The following is a 10,746-nucleotide window of genomic DNA, read 5'->3' on the forward strand; positions in this document are numbered from 1 at the left end:
AGAGAAAGACAAATATCATATGATTTCACTCATATGTGGAATTTAAGAAACAAAATAGATAAACATAGGGGAAGGGAAGGAGAAATAAGATAAAAAGAGAGAGGGAGGCAAACCATATGAGAGTCTTAAATACAGAGAACAAACCAAGAGCTGCTAGAGGGGAGTTGGGTGGGAGATGAGCTAAATGGGTGATGGGTATTAGGAGGGCACTTGTTGATATGAGAACTAGGTGTTATATATAAGTGATAAATCACTGGGCTCTACTCCTAACACTAATACTACACTCTAGGTTACCTAACTCTAATTTAAATAAATAAATAATATAATAATCAAATATGAGTTAAAGAGACTATGGGAAGAAAGGATAAAATAAAAAATTCCTAAATCATCTTAGAAAGGAATATTTTGAGCACTGCCTTACGAATTTGCTTGGTTTTCACACTGTAGATTATGGGATTCATCACAGGAGGGATGAGCAGATAAACATTGGCAATGAGAGTGTGCACAAGGGGAGGGGCTTGCTTCCCAAATCTATGCACCAGTGACAAGCTGATCATGGGAATGTAGAAGATGGCAACAGCACTTATGTGTGAGACACAGGTACCAAAGACCTTTTTCCGCTCCTCTGGGGAGGCCATGTTGAGCACAGAGTGGATGATCAGAACATAGGAAAGGAGGATAAACACAGAGTCTAGGCCAGCAGTTGATATGACAATGGCCAAACCAAATGCACTGTTGATCTTGGTGTCTGTGCATGAAAGCGTCATCACATCAGGGTGGAAACAATATGAATGGTGCAGAACATGGCCATGGCAGAAAGACAGACGCTTTAGGAGCAGGAGTAAAGGCACTAGAGCCGTTGTCCCCCTAATAACAATGGCAAAGCCCACTTTGATGATCCTTGAATTGGTTAAGATTGTGGCATATCTCAGTGGGTTACAGATGGCAGTGAAGCGATCAAAGGCCATCGCCAGGAGTACTGAGGACTCCATGAATGTGAAACCATGGATAAAGAACATTTGACCAATGCAGGCATCAAAACTAATTTCTCGAGCATTGAACCAGAAAATACCCAGCATGGTGACCAATGTGGAAAGGCATAGTCCTAGGTCCGTGAAAGATAGCATGGAGAGGAAATAGTACATGGGTTCATGGAGGCTCGACTCAGTGAAGATCACAAACAGGATCATGCCATTCCCAGAGATGGCAATGGCATAGAGACAACAAAAAGGGATGGAGAGCCAGGCATGGTAAGTTTCAAAGCCAGGGATGCCAGTAAGAAAGAAGACTGCAGGGTGGAAAATGCTCTGATTGAAGGATGGCATGATGAGTGAAGGAAGCAGATTTCCCTGAAGGAAAGGACCATACAAGTAGGCAAGGAAAATGTTTTCACTCTCTTCTACACATCATACAATCCAGGATCACTAGTGAGCCTTGTCTTGTTCTTCAATGGAAGGGCAAACCCAGTTATCCTTTTCTTAGATTTGGAGTCCATCTTGGGTGAACTAAGGAAAGAGACAGAACACTAAATCATATACAAGGACACCTGGGTTTTAGCAAGAGTAACATGTTATATCTAGGCTTCAGCACATTTTCACACATATGTGTAAAAAAGGAGGTTAGAGTAGATAACTAACATATTTTCCAGTTTTATGATTCCATGTACATGGACAGATAGGATATTTCTGTGCAACTCTGGGACAATACAAAAGCCAATTCATCCTGCTTTTCTTCACTTCTCTTTTCCCCTTAAGAGGTCCATTAAGGCTTAAAAGTCCTACGGCACCTGGTTGGCTCAGTCGGTTGAGCTCCTGACTTCAGCTCATGTCTTGCAGTTTACGGGTTCGAGCCCCACATTGAGCTCACTGCTGTCAGCACAGAACCCACTTTGGATCCTCTGCCCACCTCTCTATGTCCCTCTCCCACTTGCACGCGCTCTCTCTCTCTCTCAAAAATAAATAAACATTAAATAAAAAAGATAAGTCCTCATGCATCCAAATAAAAGAGGATCATAAAGACAATATTAAATATTTTCTAATACCACTGATTAAATAGCACAATGGCTATTGATAAAAACTAAATATTATTGAAGAGCAAATTCAATCTGGCAAATAAACTGCAATGGGTGATAACTGATAAAGTGTTTCATTGTATAGGTAGTAGCCTTGAATCGGATATTGTTTAAGGGAAATTCTCCCTGAAGAAATATGGATGGCCCAAAGTTAACCTTACAAGAACAAAGGAACTAATTTCAAGCTAAGACATAACAATTAGAGTGGAATTACCTGATTATGATTCTTAATATTCCATTATTGTGAAAGGATAAGAAAATGAATGGAGATTTTGGTGGGTGTGGTCCCTTAGTAACTGTCATGAATCTGGGTTAATCTCCATTCAGGTGAAGGATGATGACATGTTCACCCACATCAAGAAATCTGTAGGATTAAAGAAGTTCCTCTATAGTGATTCTTGTCCTAAGTGTTCTTACACCCTATTTTATCTACAGAAATAATACTTGGTTTTTAAGGTATGTGCTCCTTTTTTACTCATTCACGTGTGTATTCACTCAACAAATATTTAAATATCTACAAAATTCCAGCGTGTGCAATTAGAATTACATCTGGTACCACAAGAAGGCCTGTCCATGACTCTGGGAAAGAAAATATCGAAGTGTATATAAGTCAACTTGGTAAGTTTCATTCCAACTCTATTAACAGGCAGTGGCTTTGACTAGAGTGGGGATAATTCATTACATGAAGTGTGATGAAGAGGGCATTTGAAGAGAAGAAAAGAGAAAAATGTTCAATAAAGGAAGGCTCTTAAGAACTCAAACACAAAAAAATAATGTCTAGAAAATCTGAATTGAGGGGCAATGTATAACAAAATAAAATCCATTGGTTGGTTTCAATGCTTGTACATCAGTTGGAAGACAAATCTCACTTTTTCCACCTGTGACTTACATGCAAGAATTACAATATGTACTTAACTTGCTTTGCCAAAAAAGTGACTCCTGTGTTGTCTAACTGATGGCCAGTTTAAAGTCATAGGAACAGTGAAGGAGGTCAGAGGAAAGAGCCCTGGGGAATAGCAGTATTTTCAAAAAGGAAGAAGTCTACTGATGAGACTGGAGAGGCGTGCCACTCAGCTGAAAATACACCCCCAGGAAAACACAAGGCCCTCATCAGTTTTTCTCAGACCTCTGACCTCACAGCCAGGAAAAATGCCTGGCACAACAGTTTTTAAGAGCATCTGTTCAATGAATGAATTCATTATATCTGGTAATAGTAATAAACCCTAGACCCTTAATATCAGGCATATATTGTGATTCCTGATAGATACCCCTTCAAATTAGTAATAAAGTTCATGTAACCATATTGGCATATATTAAAATGGGAGATCAACACTTTTTCTGATTAATGTAGTATTCATCCTACCAGATATATTTCTATACAAAGATAGACCTGGTGATAGAAATAAATTTTTCTGTGTGAAGTTGTAAGGACCTTTAAATAATAACCTCTTTATTTTAAAGATGAGGAAACAGGCTCTCGCGTTAATGTTCTTTGTATTAGAGTTAAATAAATTAAGAGACCCCAAAGGATTATCTAAGTATCCAAACTAGCCTTCTCTTTAGTAACAACACTGATAATGTATTAAATGCCTACTATGTAACAATTTACTTCATTATATCTCTTTCTCTGAATCCTCTTTCCACTGCTTTGCATGCTTCCTCTGGTCTCCTTTTTGAATCAAAGGAAAACAGAGTGGGACTATTCCAATGGAGGGAACTCCATTAGTGAAGCTTGTGGAAAAATAATAGCTTTTTTTCCTTTTAATTCTATGATTCTTAACCCTCCTTTGGTCCTCTTGCACTAAAATTAATGAGCAAATATTAAATAACTATTTGTGGGAAGGTATACTTAAATGTCTCTTTCTCCCCAGTGGAGAATTCTTCCAAGACAAGGGCCATGACTTACAAATCCTTGTAACCAGACTACCAAGAACATATAAATAGACTGCCCCCACTATAAAGCTTTGCATTCATCACTATCACAACATGCCCTGGGTCTTATGAGCTCCTTTTATAGATGAGAAAACTGAAGCTAAAATTAGAAAACCAAGGCTCGAAGAAATCATGTTACTTTCTCACATTTATACAACATGACAATGGCAGATCTAAAAATTAAACTCTATTCTCTCTGACTTCAAATGCCATGCTTTGCCATTACTTATTTAAAAGGAATTTAATTTTTAAAATATGTTCAATGATGAACACATGCTCATAGCTTCATGACTTTAATGTATATTTTATTATATCAATTGTTTTTAAATTGATATATGAATATATATAGTATATGAATTTGTCAAATATATACTACTAAGTTCACCAATTTTCTCTGAACTGTTGGTTTTATAAACTATCTTAAGATTGTAGAGTCCTTGATGTATTCAGAAAAGATTTCAATGCACTAAAACACTGACCTTATGCAAAGGAGAAATCTTGAGTCTGGAAAGGGAGGTCATTTGCTCTTACCCTCTGCTCTTTGAAGAGTCACCCCACACAGCAGCAGAGAGTCTTTTAAAGCCAGAGAAAGAGAGAGAGAGAGAGAGAGATTATCTCTCAAAACCTTATGGGCAGAAAGATGCTTCTGTCCCAAGGCTAGGAAAACACCCCCTGACCAGTCCTGCCCCATTAAGCCATCTCCAAAGAGGTTCTCTTTTGCCAAGAGAACTCAAACAGAATACTCAGGTATCAGACCTCAGAAAAGCAGGCTTTACAAAGGGCTCAGAAGCTGCCTGGTGAGACTTATTTTCCCAACAGAAAATCAAATCCCTAGTAGATAACTATACACCTGTGTCCTGCTAACCCTTTGTGCCCTGAAAGACCACAAAGAGCAATTTCTTTGCATGCAGCTTCATTCTTAATTCGCCAAAGAAATATCTTGGAGATTCCAGGATTCCAGTTCATTCAAGAGCTTTTTGACCCCCCAGACAGCTGTTAAGTCAAAACAAAGCTTTCATAGAGTAAAAGTAAGGGAGAAGGGGTGTTAATGGATCACCCGTGAGTTTGCTAACCATTCATTTGCCAGTATTGCAGCAATCATAACACATAGATAACACAGGTAGGAGAGGAGGGGTGAATAACTGTATTCACTGAGGCCACTGCAGTGTTATCTGGTTCAGAGCCCATGACTGTTCCTGAGCATTCTGAATATCTGGAGAGTTGTTCCTAACTTGTACACAGGCATACAAAATGATAACTTAAAAGAAAGTGATTCAGCAAAGAAGCATATGAAAAGATGCTCCATATCATATGTCATCAGGGTAATGCAAACTAAATTAATAATGATTCTAGAATTGCCAAAATCCAGAACACTGACAACACCAAATCCTGGAAGGAAGTGGAGCAACAAGAAGTCCCATTCATGGCTGAAGGAATGGTCTAGAAAAATGTAAAATGGTCCAGCCACTTTAGAAGACAGTTTGGCAGTTTCTTACAAAACTGAACATATTCTTACTATACAATCCAGCAATTTCACTCCTTATATACCCAAAGGATTGAAAACTTATATCTACACAAAAATTGCATATGAATGTTTATTTTTTATTCATCATCGCCAGAAATTGGGAGCAATCAAGATGTCCCTTGCAAGCTTACAAAGGCACTATACTACTCTGATAACTGGTCTAAAACTGACACTAATACATTTATCCCTGTGGTAGAGACATTAACTATGTTTGACAGACAGCTTCTGTTAAAACTGTGGATATGGATACTCATTAATGGCCCTCAGACTTTGGTCATTAATACAGCCTTTTGACAATTGTGGGGACTGAGAGGGTTGGTAGTTTCAAGAACAGTAACTAATTAAACATACTTCTTGGCATAAAAAGCTATGCTAAGAGGGCACTGCCTTGCAAAGTTCTGCTACATGGAAAAAACTAATGAGGTATTCACTATCATTAGCATTGCTTACTTGTTCTGTGTAGTTTTTTTTTTCCTTCTGTCACAAGATTCTAGATTCCTAGGAAAGTCTGGAAAGACATAGTTTTTTCCAGGAGTTCATCAAAAATCTGAAAATAAGCTACCCATTTGAGGTATCTTCAGGACTAATATAGAAACTTAGTCTTCCTGCAGAAAGCACTTTAACAGATGGGGCAGACATCCTCACAGCCCTGAATAAATTTGTCATGAAATGACTGAGACTCCATGGGAAAAATGCATAATTCAAACAGTTTTTTCCAAGATACAGAAGCAAAAGGGGGATACCCAGGCTATTACAGGGACATATATGTGAAAATCTTGCTGGTCATGCTAAGGATTCCAATCTAAAGAGCCTTGGTCCATGAACAGGGCTACAGGAGCTAGTATTCTGTTAGGAGAACTTCAGGTTGTTTTCTAGTGCAAACTGAGGGATTTAAACCATTCAACAGCCCAAGTTTAATGGTTAGTGGATACACAAACAGAGGGCATAATGACCCTCCTTCATTCTGTTGATAGAGTGTCTCTTCTAATTGGCGTGTCCCAAGGCTTGAATATTTTGAATACCTTCTCTGCATTCACCTATTCCTTTAGAGTTAACAAGCACTGGTTAAAATCAAAGTATTTAGAACCAGATAGCCAGGATCCAAAACTTAGCTCTGTCATCAAAAGTGTGACCATGGGATAATTATGCAACCACCTCCACTCAATTTCTTCAATTTTACATGGGGATAATAATTGTATCTGCTCCATAGATTTAGTTCATGTAATAAATAAAGTGACCCAATATTAATCTATGCAAAAGTCAGCATAGAACACTTTGTACTCACTCATAATAGGTTATTAACAATTGTCAATATTTATGATTATTGATTGTCATTACAATTATTTTTTTCATTAATATAGCAATTTTAATAAATTATTATTTAGTGACTGGTATGTGTCAGATACTATGCTCCAGATATCAAGAATTAAAAGGTGTAGTCTCTACCCTCAAAAAGTTCACATTTCTGACAGGTAAGACAGTCACTGTAGTAAAAGAAATCTGATAAGGACGTCACCCTGCTTCCAATCCTCTGGCTTCACAGATCCCTGAGGAATCTGGCTTTGTAGGCCTTTTGGCTCTATCCTAAAAGCACTGTCTTTCCACCCTCTCTGCTTCAACCCTACTGAATTCATCTCCAACTCCCTAACCATGGGCCACTTTTGCTCACCTCTGAGCCTTGTTCTCCAAGGCAGTAGTAAGCTGTTTACTGATTCCTAAGTTCTGCCTCAAATGTAATTCAAAAAAGATTTTATTTTTTATTGACATAAAATTTACATTTACATTAAACTTAAAATAGCTTTTTCTAAGATTTTATTATTTCAAAATTAAAGATAAATTAATGGTGGCTCAGTTGGTTGAGCATCTGACTTCAGCTCAGGTCATGATTTCATAGTTTTGGGGTTCGATCCCTGCATTGGGCTCTGTACTGACAGCTCAGAGCATGGACCCTGCTTTAGATTTTGTCTCCCTCTCTCTCTGCCCCTCCTCCCTTTGTACTCTGTCTCTCAAAACTAAATAAAACATTTAAAAAATTTTTAAGATAAATTAACGGAAGCCGAATATTGTGGACTGTTTTATTTTCCTTTGTTTTTGTTTTATATTTGTGTTTATTTTTTAACTTCCCTGAATTACAGTTCTCCAATATTATGTTCAGTCTGCCTCTAGAATAAAACACCTATTTTATTGACCATGTTGTTGACCATTCCTGCAACATTTCCCTAATTTGCTATTATTGCCTCTCCCTACCCTCTATGCTACTATCCTCAGCCCTAGCTTCTTTCAGGAAATCCTTATTTCCTCAGATCTCATTTTAGCCATTATATTTGATTAGCCTCCCTTGACTATAGGGCTAGGTCTCAACATCCATGTGATCTACATCAGTGCTTCTCAAACTTGAATGAGAGAGTCCCTTATGTATCTTGAAAAAATACATATTATGATTCAGTACATCTGATATCCTGCATTTCTCACAAGCTTTCAGGTGATGCTGATGCTATTGGTTCTTTAGTAGCAGAAATCTCTATTAATCTTCCTTCTTTAGAGTAACTATAACACAGTATTGTAACTCCCCACATACTTAATTTTATCCTCCACTAAATTCTTTAACATCTGGAGCAATATCCATTGTGTTCACTGTTATAACCTCAAATCTTGCTCAATAACAGACACATAGTATGCATACACTATTTTCGTAATGATAAATGAATGCATGAAGAATGTTGATGGAAGTGTGTATAAAACATGGTGGGAGCAGAGAAGAGTGGGATAAATAGGAATAATAGAAATAGCCAGAAGAAGGTGATAGAGGAAAGAAAGAGCTACATTTATTTATTGACTAAAATTGAATCATTAATGTTGGCCATATCCACAGAGTAGAACTACTAATAATTCAACATGGCTGAATCCAGGAGAAGAGAATGAGACTTTCACCAGACCATGGAGGGCCAGTAGGAGTTGTAGGAGCTTCATATTTTTGGTAAATAGCAAACAGATAATTTCTAAACACAATTACTGATGCAGCAACCAGTGTTTGTTATTATTGTTATTCTTTCCTTGCTTTTTAAATTTGTTTCTATAATTTGGATACATTAACCCTAGATTACCTGATTTGTCTCTGGCCTTTTGCTCCTGTCTCGGACTGTTTCTTTCAGAACCCACACTGCTTACTGCTTCAGGAAACTTCCAGCCCTGAATTCTGCTTTCCCATTTCCTGATTTAGGATGACCATCCATATCAGCTACTTCATGTGTGAATTTTAAAGCTTGTATCCTATGACTGGAGAAAATGCTTTACTTATTTCTATGTCATTGAGAATTTTTGTTACCTACATTTTTACTACTATGAATAATATCACAATAAATGTTCCTCTCTATAAAGCATTGTCCATATCTCTATTTTTTCTTTGGATAAACTTCTAGGAAGAGAATCTTATGGACATTGTAAGCCAACAATATACTGGAAAATACACTTTCACAAAGTTCTACTGTAAAACAGTATTTAGTCCATGATAACAAAACAATATAACACTGTGCATTGTAAGTTTTTTATAAAACTTTGCAAATAAAAATTTGCTAATTTGACAGGCAAGAATATTTTACTGCTTACTGTAGTAAATACATTGGCACTCAATAAGTAGTATTTATTGCAAGTCCTTATGGCATTTTTTTGTTTCTAATTCTGCTCTTCCTATTTGGATTAACAAGTTGGGAAAACATTTATATGCAGTAATGATGTCACAGACTGGTATTTCCCAGGTTCAATGGTATTGATGTTGATATATTGATAACTACATACTCCTGGGGCTATGTGACTTCATTGAGAGGCATTCTGCTCAGACTTTTGGAAGGCTGAACTGAATTACCAGCTACTGTTCTGCTGGACTGGTGTAAGTGTAGGACAGTGAGATGGACCATACTTTGAAAATAGGTGTACAATGTGTGCCAGTGCTCTAACAGCAGGCACAACAGTTCCATGTGCATGCACCAAGCTCTGGCTCAGAATATACTATAATGTTATTATAACACTATTGCTATAAGAAAAAATAACATTCTTTTGGCCAGGGGATACATAAACATAAACATTCCCAAGTAGTTTCTGAGACTGATCGGAAAGCAGTCAATGCCCTAGAATTTGCCCAGCCTGGTAGAGAAAATGTTTCCAATGATCTCAAGAAGTTCAATGTGAGGAGATATAAAAGACTAACCTTCATACACAAAATATAAGCACACACAGGTGACAACATGTTAAAATCCAGTCTGGCACATACACATGCACACATGCTGTTAGGTTTAGAGCAATCTGAATTGGAATTAGTAGTCGATGAATGGTCATGTAAAGATTCTCTAGGGAATGAGTTTTAAAACCTGAAAGGGTCTCCAGTAGCCCAAGCTTTTAATAGTGGTTGTGACACTTATTAACTGAGAGACCTAAGTAAGTTGCTTAAATTCTCTAATCTTTGGTAACTGTATAAATCAAAGTAATAATGGATTCTTCCATCGAATTTATTATCTTACAGTTGTGCAGACTGGAAGACTGACATGAGTCTCACAGAGCTAAAATCAAGGCATCAGCAGGACTACATTCTAGAGTGCATATGGGAGAATCAATACCCTTGTCTTTTCTCCTTCTAGAGACTGACCACATTCCTTGGCTCATGGTCTCCCTCCCTCTGCCATCATCAACGCCAGCAATAGTGGATCAAGTCCTTCTAATGCTGCCACCTCTCTGGTTCTCCACTTTTAAGGAATCTTGTGATTAGAATGAACCCACCAAGATAATCTAGGATAATGTCCTCATCTCATCTCTTCAACTTTAATCACATCTGCAAAATCCCTTCTGCCATGTAAAGGTAATGTATTCACAGGTTCCAGGCATTAGGAGATGGATATCTTTGGGGGCCATTATTTTTTCTACCACAAACATTTCATAATACCTTAGGCAGAGAATGCATAGTAAAATGTTGTTGTTATATTATAAAGAATGAAATATTTCAGGCCAAGATATTGTCTTGGTGAAACAGACTTGGTAGTAGGGAAAGTTAAGGATAGAAGCAGAGAGAATGGTTAGGAAACTACTGAAATTATCCAAGTGAGAGATATCCAATTATCTGGTGCCTCAGAAGGGGGATGAAATTTTGGAGGTGATGAAGAGTGATTACATTCCAGTTATAGTTTCAAAAGTATTAGGATTTGCAGGTTTATATGCAGAGTGTAAGAGA

The 10,746-nt window shown here is 37.4% G+C and overlaps 1 protein-coding gene across 1 annotated transcript; it reads right to left on the reverse strand.

Annotated features, from left to right (window-relative positions):
• Positions 1-380: 380 nt before the first annotated feature.
• Positions 381-1,409, reverse strand: LOC121039204 (olfactory receptor 51F2-like). The gene has a single exon (XM_040489137.1). It carries the CDS (start codon positions 1,323-1,325, stop codon positions 381-383), a length of 945 nt encoding a protein of 314 aa, XP_040345071.1. The 5' UTR covers positions 1,326-1,409.
• Positions 1,410-10,746: the final 9,337 nt, after the last annotated feature.

Source organism: Herpailurus yagouaroundi, unplaced genomic scaffold, assembly GCF_014898765.1.
Source record: "Herpailurus yagouaroundi ecotype Mexico unplaced genomic scaffold, PumYag 180, whole genome shotgun sequence".
NCBI classification, from domain to species: domain Eukaryota; kingdom Metazoa; phylum Chordata; class Mammalia; order Carnivora; family Felidae; genus Herpailurus; species Herpailurus yagouaroundi.